The 16,112-nt window shown below is 37.8% G+C and overlaps 2 protein-coding genes and 1 non-coding gene across 4 annotated transcripts; all 3 read left to right on the forward strand.

Moving 5' to 3' along the window:
• The first annotated feature begins 4,467 nt into the window (after nucleotides 1–4,467).
• Nucleotides 4,468–9,058, forward strand: LOC103937995 (methylcrotonoyl-CoA carboxylase beta chain, mitochondrial). 2 transcript variants are annotated; one of them, XM_009347985.3, is made up of 10 exons: nucleotides 4,470–4,755; nucleotides 4,825–4,944; nucleotides 5,172–5,606; nucleotides 5,757–5,847; nucleotides 6,811–7,049; nucleotides 7,139–7,303; nucleotides 7,900–7,974; nucleotides 8,275–8,406; nucleotides 8,604–8,660; nucleotides 8,746–9,058. In XM_009347985.3, the coding sequence occupies exons 1-10, from the start codon at nucleotides 4,558–4,560 to the stop codon at nucleotides 8,947–8,949; spliced, it is 1,716 nt and encodes a 571-aa protein (XP_009346260.2). In that variant the 5' UTR covers nucleotides 4,470–4,557; the 3' UTR covers nucleotides 8,950–9,058. The 2 variants fall into 2 exon arrangements, with proteins under 2 accessions (XP_048429157.1, XP_009346260.2); XM_048573200.1 differs by lacking the exon at nucleotides 8,746–9,058 and having other exon boundaries at nucleotides 4,468–4,755; nucleotides 8,518–8,644.
• Nucleotides 9,059–9,438: 380 nt separating this feature from the next.
• TRNAR-UCU lies at nucleotides 9,439–9,511 on the forward strand. The gene has a single exon. It is a non-coding gene; the product is annotated as a tRNA-Arg (tRNA).
• A 210-nt stretch (nucleotides 9,512–9,721) lies between these two features.
• On the forward strand, nucleotides 9,722–11,262 carry LOC103937996 (thioredoxin M3, chloroplastic). Its single transcript, XM_009347986.3, has 2 exons — nucleotides 9,722–9,974; nucleotides 10,551–11,262. The coding sequence occupies exons 1-2, from the start codon at nucleotides 9,773–9,775 to the stop codon at nucleotides 10,868–10,870; spliced, it is 522 nt and encodes a 173-aa protein (XP_009346261.2). The 5' UTR covers nucleotides 9,722–9,772; the 3' UTR covers nucleotides 10,871–11,262.
• The last annotated feature ends 4,850 nt before the right edge of the window (nucleotides 11,263–16,112 follow it).

Genomic DNA, 16,112 nt, shown 5'->3' on the forward strand with positions numbered 1-16,112 from the left:
AAAATATTGAAATGTGGTGTAAGGTGAAAGATGATGGTTAGCTATTTATAGAAAAAAAAATTTAATTTTTAAAAATTTTTCTGTATTTTTTAAAAAAATTTCACAATTTTTAATAAATTTTAATGTTGTAATTAACTGGACCGTTGGATTTGAAAAATAATCAAATCCAATAGCCAACGAGCTGCCACGTGGCCAACGGTCAAAATTCTGACTGTTGGGCCTTTATTTTATTTTTATTTTTATTTTTGGTGAAAAAAACGTGGATCGTTGATCTGTGATAGGACGATCCATTTTAAAAGCCAAATTTAATTTTTTTTTTACCGTTGGAAATCCAATGGCCTACAAAAACTAGCCGTTGGAAATCCAACGACTCTGAGGAGGGCCACGTAGCCCTCATCGGGGTAAACACAAGTGGGCTGACAAGCGGGCCCTGCCGCCTGCAACCTTGTCTCCTACTCGCACCCAGTCGTTAGTGTTGTGCACGCGCCAGCCAAATAGGCCGGCTTCTGGGTCTGTCCGAAATGGGCTGGTCTGTTGCCTGGCTTGGGTTGGGTGCCAGGCTGTTTTGCTGGCTGGAGCACTTGGACAGGGTGCTGGCCTGTGTTTTGGACAGGGTGCTGGGCAAGTCCACCTCCGATGGAACTGCTCTTAGAGCATCTCCACCCCCGTTGGTGAAGGGCAATGACAATTAAAGGGCAAGGGCAATAAAATTGCCAATTAACTTGAGTGAGCTAGAGGAGAGTGGAATTTCATGTGTAGGGGTGAAATCCGAAGATCTACGAAGGAACACCAAAAGCTAAGGCAGTTGTCTGGGTCCCTACTGACGCTGGAGTGTGAAAGCATGGGGAACAAACTGGATTAGATACACTGTTGACTCTAAATAGTAATTGCCTTCGTGCAACTCCATCAATTTGAAATGAGGAAGGACAAGGACAAGAACGATTATTATTCACAAATATATATATATATATATATATTTTTTTTTTTTGCTTTATGCTTGTAAGTGTGTACTTAGTAAGTTTGTTCTTTAAAAATAAAAATCTTTATTTAAGTTTGTTAAGTGTGTTTAATTTTACGATTGGTTAGAATTTGTTTGGGTTTTTTTACTTTCAAATTAATCTAGGCCGTTGGTTTCTCATAAATCAAATACGTTGGATTGTAACATATATCGACAATTTATAATTTTCAATTTTTTTAAGGTTGGAAATCCAACTGTCCAGGTAAAAGGATGATTGGAAATCCAACGGCTGAGTAGCATTCCAAGCCATTTAGAATTGCATTGCATATGGGGGTCTCTTGATGCAGCTGCAAAGTGGCGGGTCCAAGGAGAGAAGAGGAAGCAGAAGGCTTTTTCGGCTTTTGGGAGTGCACTTGGGTGGGCCACAAATTGTGGCGGTTTCTGTAGCACAAGGGCACAGCAGTTGCAAGGGCAGCAGCCCACGCCCAATCGCCCTCCCGTTCTTTCGCTGTTGGAGCAAATTTTTATTGGGTGGGAGGGCAATTCCACACTGCTGGAGATGCTTTTAGCGTATTGTTGACCCTAGCATCATTTAGTAGTATTTTCCTACGCTGGTAAGTTGGATGTGTTAAATTTGATCATCGTGAATGATTTTTCAATACAAAATTATGATTAATTTATTGTGTGGTCTAGTTAAATTTTCAATCTCACTTAATGATATGCTCCAATCTCGATGTTACGTAGGCACCGATGTTGAGGTGTGATAGCTATCACTTAAATGGGCGACGTAACCATAATATGCATGAACACGTAACTAAAATTGTCAACTGAAATAGATCTATCGAAAAGTTTGGCAGAACTTCCCTGAAAATAGAGATAGGCCCAAATTAAAACATCTGCAAGCAACCATGCTTATTTTCAAGTTTCCAACACATCTCCAAAGGCCACACCTAATGAGTCTCAGCTATTACATGCATGATAATAGGTTTAGAGCATAAATGCCAGTTTACAAATTCTACAGACAGTGCAAAGTACTTATAACTTTGGAGTACTAGTCCACATAGAAATGGTCGTTTATTCGAAGGGATTTTAAAAGGAGTAGATATCCAACTCGGTAGGAATATCTCAGAGTTATGGGAAGGTGTCTTGACGTAGAATATGATCACTGCTACTGCTACCAAGTCCTAAGGGGACGCAAAGCCTAAAAATGTGAGTGGACGAAAAAAAAAAAAAGCTTTCTAAAATATTTTTGTTTTTTTTTTAACATATTAATCCCCTATTTTACAAAATTATATAGCTGCTACATATATATACACATATATTTTTGAAGTTTAAGCATGCTATAAAATTGAAAAACTAGTACTTGCATATACTGATTTTTTACTTGTGGCATAACATACAATAGCATACACTAGCATCAATTAGTATAATCTGAATAATATAGTCATGTCATTGCTGAGTAATTTTGAGATATTTACAAGCCGAGAGTATAAATATAATACCTAAATATGTGTAAGATGAGTAGCATAATCATACACTAGTCATGGCTAGTGTAAGTGGAAATTATAATCATACACTAGCCCTAGCTAGTATAAGATGAAGGAACATGTACATAGTATGAACAAGCTGAAACACTGAAATATAACTCATACACATGCATGATTTGTCCTACAGTTGTAGACTAGTACAATATTCTAATTTTGTGTAAGTGTATGCATCCCACAAGACAAGTAATAGGGAAAATCCATATTCATAAAATCGTCATCATCGTTAATCACAAAATATGTTTAATTCACAAAATGAAACTGAAATTCACAAATCTAAAATAAAATTCCGCTCATTGGTCAACAATCTAGCTGAGTTTGTCCTCTAGAATGTTTGAAACTGTTAGGATCTAAGCACATAAAAGGATCCATTAGCAAAACTCTATTAAAACAATTGAGTTTGGAGAAACGGAGTGTGGATTTGGGATCAGCGCATCGAAATACCCTAATGGAGGGTCCCGTAGTGAATCTAGAAAACAGTCAACAGTCAATGTTGGTCCGAGTCGATCGAGCCGGTCAATTTACATTAATGAGGACAAAGCGATTGAAAAAATTAGGGACCAATCGTAACACTTACTAGATTGAACACAAGTTCTTTATTTTCATCTTCCTCCGTCTATTTAATGAGCAAAACTATTTCCTTTAATTTGTGGGTCTAAATTAATTTTTTTCAATGCTAATTAGTAATTTCATTAACTTGGTAAAATGTACTCCATGAAAACTTTCATTAACTTGGTAACAATGTGCTCCATAAAATGCTTAAAAGAAGCTAGGGGAGTGCCTTTCACTTCTTCAAATGATATGTGTCATTAAAAAAAAAAAAAAAAAAAAAAACCCTAATGCTTTTAGTTAGGAATTATTGATGAAATATATATATATAATTTTAAAGTCATTCAAAGTCATGCTTTTGTGTGTAAAAAAAAAGGGTTTTATGTGAAGAAGTGAAAAATAAAAATTGAAAATAGTTACCAAATGATTATTAGTTCAAAAAATTAAAAGCGAAATAGTTATCAAATGACGCTTAAATTGTAGTTTTCAGCCTGAAGTGCTAGCAAACAAAATTTAAATTGTTGGTTTTCAATTTTCATAAAAAGTGAAAAGTAAAAAATAAAAGCAAAATTGTTATAATCTCTTTTTTTTTATTATTTATTTATCTGAAATTGAGTTTTCTTTTCAGTAAAGATGACATAGTACAAGAAGATTGGGGGAGCAAGGGAAGCCTCGTTAAAAACCTCTAGTGTAGAGGGAAAAAAGTACTTCACTAAGTTGCTCCCCACTTACATTCAATTATTATTCTCCAAATCTACTCCCAAAAAAGGAACGAGCCAAAGTGGCTCCTCCTCTATCCAAATATGAAAACCTCCATTGTGAAGACCAAATTTTGCTAATTCATGAGTTACCATGTTTCCTTCGCATCGTTGTCATTGACACAAAAAAAAAAAAAAAAAAAAAAAGAGAACCTCTTCTTCAAGATATCAATCTCCTCCAATATATTGCCATCCTAATTAAGACGAGCATCATTTGCAACAATTAAAATCCATTGCGCTTTTGGAATCCAATTCCAATATAATAGAAATGAATCCCGCATTGTATGCAGGCAATAAACCCTCCTTTACCGCGAACAATTCGGTTGTTAAAGTATCGAAATAACCATATAGTTGTGTCGCACAACCAGCCATGAAAGTCCCATCATCATTTCTAATAACAACTCCTACACCTCTGTGTTCAATCCCTTCAACGATATTGCTCCATCAATAGACTTTGAATAGGCCCCCTGGTGGGTGCTGCCATCGCCCCACACTTGGTCGATCTGGTTGGCATCGTGAATTCGGTTGTTATAATCTCTTCAAGTCATATGCAAAACTTTGATCCAATAAATGGTCGTACTCTCCAAAACTTATCGCACCCTTATCTAACAGACTATAGAATTATATAAAAATTTCACACGGATAGGCATTCCACATCAGCAGAGAGATAGGCTGCTCACTCCCTCTTTAAATACGCGCGTCTCTGTGAGTGCGAGAGACATTCGAGTCAGAAACAGAGAAGCTCGAAATGCTCAGCATATTGATGAGAAAATCAGTAGCTTCGGCTTCACGGAAATCACTCGCCGCATTGCAAATCGCACAAACAAGTAGGAATTACAGCCTCGGAGTCCTTCCCGATGGCGTCGATCGGAACTCCGAGGCCTTCTCTCGCAACTCCAAGACCATGGACGTCCTGATCTCCGACCTCCAATCCCACATCCAAAAGGTCGGCCTGTCTGTCTCTGTCTCTGTCTCTCTATCTCTCCATTAGATTAATTCAGTGATTGATGAGCAGGTTCTTGGCGGAGGAGGACCTGTAGCTGTGAAGAGAAACAAGAGCAGAAACAAGCTCCTCCCAAGAGAACGCATTGATCGACTGCTCGACCCCGGCGCTTCTTTTCTCGAGCTTTCTCAGGTTTCCCATTTCATCAAACTCCTCAAGTTGTAGCTTTCATGAATTGGGTTTTGATTGAAACACACTAAAAGTTGCAAATTTGGAATAAGATTATGAAAAAACCCCATTAAATCATATATATTATGATTGTTATCTTCACCCTGATGAAAAGTTTTCATCTTTTTGACGAATTGATTGGACCCAGTTGATATCTTGCCTAAATTGTTGTATGTTTTGTTAATTTTAAGCTTGCAGGACATGAATTGTATGAAGAATCCTTACCATCTGCTGGGATCATTACTGGAATAGGTCCGGTCCATGGACGGCTTTGTATGTTTGTAGCTAATGATCCTACTGTGAAGGGTGGGACTTACTACCCCATCACAGTTAAGAAACACCTCAGGGCACAAGAGATTGCCTCCCACTGCAAATTGCCGTGTATATACCTTGTCGATAGTGGGGGTGCTTTCCTCCCCAAGCAGGCAGAGGTCTTTCCTGACAGGGAGAATTTTGGTAGGATTTTCTACAATCAAAGTATAATGTCCGCTAAAGGCATTCCTCAAATTGCGTTGGTATTAGGCTCCTGCACTGCTGGCGGTGCATATATTCCTGCGATGGCGGATGAAAGTGTGATGGTCAAAGGAAATGGTACCATATTTCTAGCAGGACCCCCACTTGTGAAGGTTATTTTTAGTTTTCTCATGTATATGCTTTGTGTAGTTTCTGCATGAGTCCCGTGATTTATATGGTATGTTGCTTTTTAAACTTTGTTAAAAAAAAATGTGAATATTATGTATACAATCTAGATGTATAACAAGGAAATGTTTCAATAGGCTGCTACTGGAGAAGAAGTATCTGCAGAGGATTTGGGGGGTGCTAGTGTGCATTGCAAGACATCAGGAGTTTCAGACTACTTTGCTCAAGGTATTACTTTCTGCCATTTCATACTTTAAACCTCACATGCATTTCTTTGAATTAACTAGCTGCTAACTTTAGGCTCTCTTTATATGTAATTTGATATAGGGAAGTGTTATTGGTACTCCAAAAATCTCATTCTACACTCCTCACAAGTGTATTCTTCTTTCCTAATATAGAAAGTTTGGAGTGTAGAATGAGATTTTTGGAGTGCTAATAACAATTCCCTTTGATATATTAGTTAACAAATGCACTAGAAAGGATAAGATTAGGAATGAGGATATCCGAGGTAAAGTAGGAGTAGCTGAAATTGAAGGAAATATGAGAGAAAATCGGTTACGGTGGTTTGGACATGCGAAACGAAGACCTACTGATGATCCGGTTAGAAGATGTGATTATGGGACAGAGGTTCAAGGCCGAAGGGGTAGAGGAAGACCTAGCAGGACTTTGGAAGAGACTCTAAGAGAAGACTTAGAGTACTTGGATCCAACGGAAGACGTGACACATAACCGAGCACAATGGCATTCTAGGATTCATTAGCCAACCCCACTTAGTGGGAAAAGGCTTTGTTGTTGTTGTTGTTGTTGATCATGTGAAAGTTTTGAAATACCAACAGGACTATAAGAAAGTATTTTCATTGAAAGTTAAGGATTGGTTGAGCTTCATTTAGATTACTAGTTTATGTAATGTCAGGCATCGTCTTGATATTGATGGAGAGTTCTTGTGATATAATTCCCAATTCCAAAGGTCCATTCTTTAGGGATAGACATGTTGTAGAGTAGTCTTAATCGCAAATGAAATAGTTGAGGAGTATCGAGTGAGAAATAGGAAAGGAGAAATTTGAATGTTTTCTTAAAATAACACATTTGTTTATCTTTACCTTTTAGAATTATTTGTTCTATGCATGTATGTGGAGGGAGCAGGGAGGTTAGCTATTTGTGGTCACGTTTGTAATCTCACGTGTTCTTGTAGATGAACTCCATGGACTTGCTCTTGGGAGAAATATTATTAAGAACTTGCACATGGCTGGGAGAAGCTTGAAAAGCGGGTTGCAAAACATAAACTCTGAATATATAGAACCATTATATGATGTGAAGGAGCTTCGATTCATCGCGCCCACAGAGCATAAGCAACAGTTCGATATCCGATCAGTTATTGCTCGCATTGTTGATGGAAGTGAATTTGATGAATTCAAGAAATTGTATGGCACTGTAAGGGCATTTGCACCAATTTCATTTCTGATTGTTTAAATTTATTCCTTTAATATATGAATTTTGTAATTTCAATACCACCTCTGCAGACTCTTGTAACAGGTTTTGGTAGAATCTTTGGGCAGCCTGTGGGAATTATCGGAAACAACGGAATACTATTTAATGAGTCTGCTCTAAAAGGGGCACATTTCATTGAATTATGTACTCAACGAAACATTCCTTTGGTCTTCCTTCAGAATATCACTGGATTTATGGTATGTAAAGTTGTAAACTCGATGTCCTTTTCTTTTACTTTCTTAGTGAAGACGCTATCAACACCATTGTCAGTTTGCTTTTCTGGAGGGTCACTCTTTGAACTTGCGTAATAAGTTTCTTATTTTCTTTGGTAATCGGGTCCATTCTAGAATGAGGAAGCCATGCTTACCAAAAGTTTGCTCATTGAGAATAGGAAGGTTATATATTCATTACATCCTTTAAAAGGTTACCCAAGCCTTTTCATATTTGTGAAGGTATTTAAAACGTCTTTGAACTTGAACAGTTGGAACATAAAGGTCGATACGACAGCAGAAATGTACTTAAAAGGGTATAAAATGGATTCACTCGTTCTGGTCTAAGTTAGTCCTTGGCATTTTCACCTCAGGTGTATTCGAGTAGTGGCAGTCTCTTCTACACCACATTTTTAATGCATTGGCAGTATTTTGGTTCAGTAATATACAGTAAAAAAAAAATTACTTATGCCCTGTTCAAATATCTCAAATTTGAGATTATTTGGGCTCGTTAACCGCCGAATTTATGGAGAAAATGCTCTTCTCGTTATTACATAGTTGTGATATATTATATTCCTTGGTAGGTTGGTTCGAGATCTGAGGCAAATGGTATAGCAAAATCTGGAGCAAAAATGGTGATGGCAGTTTCTTGTGCCAAGGTTTGTTCTTCCTTATTTCTGTTTATATAAATGTTCTTGTGTGATTATGAATCTATTCCCCCTCGCGCCCTTATGTGAATATGCATGTCTTGAGGGTATTACTTTCTTCCTTAAAACTTTACTAGTTCCGCCTGATTTTGCAATTGTAGCATCAGCCCTTCTTCTCATCAATCTTAATTTTTCTCCATGTGTTCAAATACACGTATAGGAATGGCTTTCATTTTACCTTGAGATGAGTATAATCAATCATGATTATGACTTAATCAATCATGAATCTCAAATAACAATGAATGTTTACAGGTTCCAAAGGTAACTATCATCATTGGTGGAAGCTTTGGTGCCGGCAATTATGCAATGTGCGGTCGTGCTTATAGTCCTGATTTCATGTACCTTTGGCCGAATGCCAAAATCTCCGTGATGGGTGGTGCTCAGGTGACCCTTTTCAAACAACATACCTATGATTTGTTTTCCTGCATATTTCTTTTGCATTATCTTCTCGACTTTGGATGTCATGAGAGATCTAATTTCCGTTTTCAATTCAAGACAGTATAGATGATTCCTTGGACCATGTCACTGACAGCTGGCTTTAGGTGTAGAATGACATCTTTTTTCGTTATTGAAATACTCAGGCTGCTGGTGTCCTTGCTCAAATCGAAAGGGGCAACAAGAAGAAGAAAGGAATTGAGGTAGAAATCGCCCATCTTAGATAAAAGCGCATTTTAAGAAAACTACTAGGCTTTTGTTTATCTGAGTCCTGTGCATGTAATGCAGTGGGACAAGGAAGAAGAGGAGAAATTCAAGGCAAAGGTAGTGGAGGCATATGAGAGAGAAGGGAACTCTTACTACTCCACAGCAAGGCTCTGGGATGATGGAATTATCGATCCAGCCGACACAAGAAAAGTCATCGGTCTCTCCATCTCCGCTTCGATGAACCGTGACCCCGAAGAAACCAAGTACGGTGTATTCAGAATGTAACGTAGATGTAGTTATGAATTGATACAATGGAGCTATGTGAATGAAAACCCTTAGCAGCCAAAATGCTTGGTGCTTGTTTATTCAAATGTTCTCTTAGTGTTGTTGGCCACGATTATCTAACTACATCAATTCAACCACCTTTTTTTTTTTTTTGGTGAGAATCAATTCAACAAACTTGATGCATGTTCCTATTTTCTATCAAGAGCTTTGATATGGGTTGGCTTAGGTTAGTGCAATGCGTTTACTCCTGTACACATAAATTTGAATCCTACCGTACTCCCTTGCAATAAGTATGAATTCCAACTCAAGTAAATTAGAGCAAGTGATATTACAGGTTTGCCATAAAAACGAATCCAGAGCTTTGTCTTGATGAAAAATGAGAAAGTTTGTTAACAATTTGAGATAGGACATCAGGGTAATGTGATGATGTCAACTTATATATTATAGAAATAACAATATAACAGATTAAAGTAGGTTGTAGTAACAAGGGCGCCCGTGGCCTAATGGATAAGGCATTTGACTTCTAATCAAAGGATTGTGGGTTCGAATCCCACCGGGCGTGCCAGCTTTTTTTATGCCTTTTGTATTTTTGTTTTTTCCCATGACTCCAAAATCCAAATCATCGACTATATCCCATTTAAAACAGCAGGCCCCACACTTGTCCTGTTCTCCACCAATCGCTGTCACTTGATCATTCATCATAAAAAACATACCTGCCCAAAATCCCCATTCCACTCCCTCACTTCCTCATCGCACCAGAAACCATCCAACCACCATCTCTCTCTCTCTCTCTCTCCCCCTCTGCTGCTGCTGCTGAGCTGCCATGGCCGCCTCCACGTTCCACTGTTCGACTTCATTACGCTCCCCCGCCATCCAAAACCCAATGCTCTCGCCTCTCATCTCCCACTCTCCGCAAAATCTCTCATTCCCTTTCCGATTGCAGCAGCCCCAACGGGGACTCATCGTCGGCCTTCCAAATGTTCCTCCTCGCAGCCTCAAGATCCTCTCCGTTCGCGAATCCAAAGGTGTTTTCTGATCTCCCTCCTCTGTTAGATCTAATCCATTTTTCTTTTGCTCGTCACTTCTTGTTTGGTCCGCCGTTGATTGATTGATTGAATTGTGTATCTGAAAGTTAATTTCATGGATGCAAAATGTTTTGGTTTTGTGGGAATAATTTGTGTGCTTTGTGCCTCCGATTGGTAGTTTCCTCGAGGCATCTTGGCATTTGGGTATCCAACAATTTGGCCCCAAAACTTTCCTTCGATGCTTAAAATTTGGTTTTGAATGGTAAGATTTGGGTTTATCTATCTGCCTGTTTTGGCGATTGCATACATGTTTAAACATAAATTGATGGATTACTTGTTTCTGGGAACTGATGTGAGAGTAGATCCCACTGGATTTTTTTTTAACAAGACGATATTTTAAAGTACTCAAATCTACGGGGAAGGGATTCTAACTCGGATGGAGGGCCCCTTTCCTGCTGGCCTAACCCGCGTCTTTTATATACATTTTGTCCATCCGAATTGAGAGAGATTGGTGTGTATGTATGTTGGGGATGTTCGGTTTTGTCTCTTAACCGTATTATGTTTGTATATATGCAGCTCCGGCGGTTACTGGAGACTCATGGGACAAATCAGTCATCAACAGTGAGACCCCTGTCCTCGTTGAATTTTATGCGAGCTGGTGTGGGCCGTGTAGGATGGTGCACCGGGTGATTGATGAAATTGCGGCTGAATATGCTGGGAAGCTCAAGTGCTATGTGCTCAACACAGATGTTGATTTGCAGGTTGTTGAGGACTATGAAATTAAGGCTGTGCCTGTAGTTTTGCTGTTCAAGAATGGGAAGAAATGTGACTCTGTGATCGGTACCATGCCGAAGGAGTTCTATGTTGCTGCCATTGAGAGGGTTCTGAAGTCCTAACCTTTTTTTCGATTCGTGCCAAAGAAGTTAACTACAATCAACAACATAGTTGAATTTTTCCGACATGTTATTCGTAAGGATTCGTATCACTTAGTGCGTATTCAAATGAGACTACAGGTTGTACATATATATCTTAGACATGTGCCTAGTTCATTACCAGCATAGCTCTTAGTTACTGCCATCTCATCATTTCGTGCACCTGCTCTATCTTTTGAGTTTTTACCCCGTCTTTTTTTGGTTGAGGTATTTGTTGAAACTAGTTCTGTAACAAAACGTGTCGTTGATTGTTCATCCATTGGCTTATTGGCTTGAAAAATGTTTGATGATTGCAATGCAAAGTTAGTTAATGATTCATTGGAAACCAATAAGAAAAGGTTGATTGTTGATCTTCATATTGGTGTTTTATCCTTCTCCGTGGTATAGTTGTGTATTTGTTTTGTGGATGTTTGGAGCAAATGCACTTGCAGATTTCATCACATGAAACCATCAGAAAAGCTTATCTCGAGCGGATGAACACTGTTATGCTAATTACTGTTGCACATTGGCCTGGTGCGTTCCTGGTTTTTGTGGGTGAACCTGAGTCATCTGATCTATTCGCCTTAGCGGTATAACACGGTTATCTTTATGGATGAACTCTTTACAGCTGTTCAAACCAGGTAATAGCTTAAATATTTATTCTTTTTGCGGAGTTATGTTGGAGGAAATCGAACCTTGAAAAATTACTCGTAGCCATAAAAGTTCAGTTCGTTCTCGTCACTTGTAATACTAGGGTAAGAGAACATTTCCCATGATTACTCAAGTAAATTTGCATGCAGCAAGTGCCTTTGTCATCAGAGGCGGCGTGTGTGCCGGGTGCTACGAAGATTGGTATTTCAGACATTCTTGTTGTTGACGGGCGGGCCTTAATCGATGCCACGGAGAGTATCCCAAAGATTGCTTGTCGGTTTCATAACGTGGAGTTTAAACATGTTTTTTGTGAAGCGAATTTCGTTTATGATACTCTTGCTAAGATTGGTAAGAGATCCTCAAATTCTCATGTTTGGATGGTCTCTCTTCGTTTTGATACTCAAATCAACTTGGTTATGGGATAGTAAAGGTGGTAGTTGTGTTTGTAATTTCTCTAAGCATGCTTCAAAGTATGTATAGGATAATTAAAAATGAACTGCTAAAAAATTTCCTAGGGTAAGATTGTCCCATGATATGACTTTGTATTTGCGAATTCTAGCATGTGAAAAATCAAACATGAAACAAAATTGAACTTAATCTTACAAAAAATCTAATACATCATTAATGAAGGAACTTGGAATTAAACACCCTACGTTAGTAGTCTCCAAAACGAAGCAGATGCTTGGGTGCCTAAATATGTTTGCCGAAACTTCGGTCGTTGGAAAAAATGGAAATTTCTAGCCAAAAACGGAAAATTTGGTACAAATGTGTTATCTCTAGGATGGAAGACTTTTTTGTGTTTGGTTATGAGAGAATCACACAAAGCTCACAAATATGAGCTCAACCTAAAAACCCCGACCTCACTCTTCTGAGCTCTCTCTACATCTTTGTGTTTGAAATTGGAGCCCATAGTTATGAGGCTCAACCCAAAACTCCCAACCTCACTCTTCAGAACTCTCTATCGACTTTCCTCTCTTCGAAATTAGATCTCAACCCAAAAATCCACAATTCAAAGTTATCTCTCTACATCCCTCTCTTCGAATTCAGAAAAATGATGTCATCACTTGTGAGCTTTTACAATTTATGTGTGGGTATTTTTGTCATTACAATTTTTGTGCATGAGGAGCTAGAGTATGCATAGCTGGTTTGTCCTATTTTGGTCTCAAGAACAAGAAAATGCCATTTTTGTCAATTTCTCAAAATTTTAAGAGAGCTGCTAGACTCATCTCATTATCTTATAATCCCATGCATCTTAAAAGTTAAAAAGTTAAAATGTTATTTCCCCACCCATTATTATTCCAAAAATAATCTTTGATTATTATATATATGTGTAAAATTATTAAATTATCTACCCGCAAAGAAATAAATCTGTGCGAATAAGAACCACAGACGTATGCAAATTCTAGTGAAAAAGTTTGATGGTCTCTCTTGCAAATTCTAGTGAAAAAGTTTGGAGCTCGTTCGTCAGGTTTCTCAGGGGGTGACCCCACTGGCGACCTCGGCCCACTTCCTCAACTTGAGCATATTCTTCATTCCGCCGGCTTACTAAATATGTGTACGAGGGGGTTTTGCCTGCGACTGGTGAGAGATGAATTGATAGGAGACGAAGGCTAAAGAAGGAACGAGAGACTCAAACTTTCTGGGCATTAAAATTTTAGCAAATCACTTTGGATGATCTGCTGGCTTCGGGTCCAGGTACAAGTGAAGGCATTGCCCTTGAAGATCACGATCGAAGATATCTGAGGTTTCAAGCAGACGAGGCGTCTTTCCAAGATTACTGGTTGATCCCAAAGGCAAGGAAACCAATTCGTCTTGGTCGCGCATTAGGTGGATCCTGCAACTCTTGAATCCTTAGCATATGCCTTCTTACACATGAATCCCATATTGCTGTTATAACTTGGTATGCAGACAGATTCCGTATAGGAAAAACAAATCATAGACGGGAAGGTAAACTATGCAAGCATGTTTCTTCCCATGAGGTTGAAAGATAAACCACAAAATCACAGTCGCTGTAAGTTCAAAAACAGCATTATCTGTGGTCGTTGTGCTGCCTCCTTCAAAGTTTTTGAGATTTGTAGTCAGAGCCGTCTGTCGAGGGTCACTGCATACAAAGACATATGAAGTGAGAAGCTGAGCGCAGAATATGTATATTCAATACATGCACACATATTGAATGTAAGTAGTAGGTGAAACCATCTTCGTTCTCTCGGGTAAAGCATGATTTGTTTAAACAAAATCACAGTCCTAGATGAACATAGGCTTTCTAGTAGTTCAAAGCAAAAGGCAAACAGCTTGCCACGTTATATATGCAAAAAGAAATGAAAAGTACATAGAATTTTCAAGATTTGTCATGAGCAAAAAGCTTTTTGCATTCAATAGTATCACATCTGGTTCGGGCAGCTTCACCGTAATGCCTCGAATTTTCTTTGTTCCCTAAGATGGAGAAAATTGAAATATTGTTAACAAACCATGTCGTTTAGCTAACAAACAAACAGAAGGTCTGTTTTAAATTTTTGGTTTTCCTTTTCAATACCATGCCAAATCAAATGCAAGAACATATATTATACTTACTCTGTTTTCAGTTAGAACATAGTAGACATCTTTATGATCCCACAATCTACTTTGCTCGCCTGGTTCATTGGGCGATTCGTCACGAACTATACGCTTACCCATTTTTTCTAATAAGTCTTGCATCAAAATCCTATTACCTTCAATCGTTATGATGACATTCTCAACAAGTACTTCACTACAATCTTGAGGTACATTGAGCTTCGAACTTCTTATTATTTGTAAAACATAGTCTTATCTCTACCCTTAAAGAAACATGCAATGTCTAGGAAAACTTGTTGCAAGACATAATCCAGGGCATCATAACTTTTCAGAAGTATTCTTTGAATACCTTTATAAGGTTCTTTTTTGGAAGAATCGTAACTATCCAATATCGCTTGCCAACGATCTATACTTTTATTACGCATGTGAGAACATATAAGAGTAAGAGCAAATAGAAGGCCTTGAGCATAGGCTATTGCACGTCGTGCGAGTCTCAAATAATCATCTGAATGTTCTTTTCTTCCGAAGGCAATCAAACTTAAAAGCTCAAGAGCTTGGCCATCTTCTAACTGCTGGACCTTATATATCAACTCAACACCATAAGATTCCAGCAATCCTCACCGAGCAAATCAACTTCAACCAGGTTGTTTAAATGCTCCAATTCATCCATGTCATCAAGAATTAAGAGAATCTTCCTTTGCCTCAACAGTTTCTTTATAAGACTGATTCCTTCATAAACATCTACAGCTTTCAACTTTGTACCACAAAGAATTTTAAAAAGAAGAGTGTTTTGAAGTTGGATCATGCTTGCACGTGATGTTGATGCTTCTCTAACATTTGCCAGGAAACAGTTACCTTCAAACTTATGAGCAATTGCATTATAAACAGCTTTTACAATTGTTGTCTTGCCTATTCCTGATGTTCCCCATATCCCAACCACACAACGATCATTTCCTCCAACACCTAAAAGCTCTTTCACCTCTTGTACACAAGATTGTAGTCCAACTGGGTGTTTGGCCACATTCAAATATGTGCCATCAAGTACTCGGACTAAGATATCCTCAACAATGTTGCCTACAAATGTAGCTTCAGAGCTAGCAGTTAAAACAAATCACACAATTAATCAGTTAACTTTTTTTTTATTTTTTTTATTTTTTTATTTTTTTGTTGTTGTTGCTATATTTCAATGAAATGTGGGAATAAAAAAATGTAAAAACAAATAGACAAGAATATTGCACAATATTAAAAAAAAAAAAAAAGTTTGCAATGAATTCCAACTTTGAATTCAATCTATTTCAATTTATTTGACAGACCTTTGAATTCAATCTATTTCAATTTAATCTCTTTCAATTCAATTTCTTTCAATTTAAGTTTGCAATGAATTCCAACTTTGGATCCTCTTCAGATTCCAATTGGGGGTCCTCATCCAATTCTAAATTGGAAGAAAAATGGGCGCATATGAGATGAGAAGATGAGGAGTTTGATGAAGAAGATGAAGCATGGCGCAACACACAATATGTGGTAGCCATGGTGTGTCAGCCAATTGAGGAACAACCTTAATAGGGTGGCTCTGTTGCTGATCGCTCTTACAAACCACGAAACAGAGCGACAGGAAAATTCTTGATCAGTGAATTAAACGGAAAATAGACACATAGTTAATGGCAGAGCTAGGAAATTTTCACGGGGTGGGGCTAACTTAAAGATTTAAATCTTGTAAACAAAGAAAACCGATATTGTATTTTTCACAGTATCAGCTAGCTTAAGAAAATTTTCATAAGGTGAGCCAAGAATTTTTCGTTATTAAACAAATGTGTTAAAATTCAAACAAATTCAAACTTGAAACATATATGTACAAGAAGCGATAAGAAAGGATGTAAGAAATATAGATGGTTTGTAAACTATATTATATATTTTTATAATTAAATTGATTGAACTAGGATTAGTGACTAAATATATGGTGGATTACATTCGGAAATCAATGAAAATTACATGTAAAATTTTATTTTTCACTGAAAGCTATAGCCCA

Source organism: the organism of the source record quoted next, unplaced genomic scaffold (genome assembly GCF_019419815.1).
Source record: "Pyrus x bretschneideri cultivar Hongxiangsu unplaced genomic scaffold, Pyrus_bretschneideri_v1 Contig64, whole genome shotgun sequence".
Classification (NCBI taxonomy): domain Eukaryota; kingdom Viridiplantae; phylum Streptophyta; class Magnoliopsida; order Rosales; family Rosaceae; genus Pyrus; species Pyrus x bretschneideri.

Excerpts from the sequence above, each read along its gene's own strand:
- LOC103937995 (XM_009347985.3), top strand. The coding sequence starts at position 4,558 with ATGCTCAGCATATTGATGAGAAAATCAGTAGCTTCGGCTTCACGGAAA. Across the intron at positions 5,848-6,810 it reads TTCAGACTACTTTGCTCAAG|ATGAACTCCATGGACTTGCT; the intron begins GTATTACTTTCT and ends GTGTTCTTGTAG. Across the intron at positions 7,050-7,138 it reads TCAAGAAATTGTATGGCACT|ACTCTTGTAACAGGTTTTGG; the intron begins GTAAGGGCATTT and ends CCACCTCTGCAG.
- LOC103937996 (XM_009347986.3), top strand. The coding sequence starts at position 9,773 with ATGGCCGCCTCCACGTTCCACTGTTCGACTTCATTACGCTCCCCCGCC. Across the intron at positions 9,975-10,550 it reads CTCCGTTCGCGAATCCAAAG|CTCCGGCGGTTACTGGAGAC; the intron begins GTGTTTTCTGAT and ends GTATATATGCAG.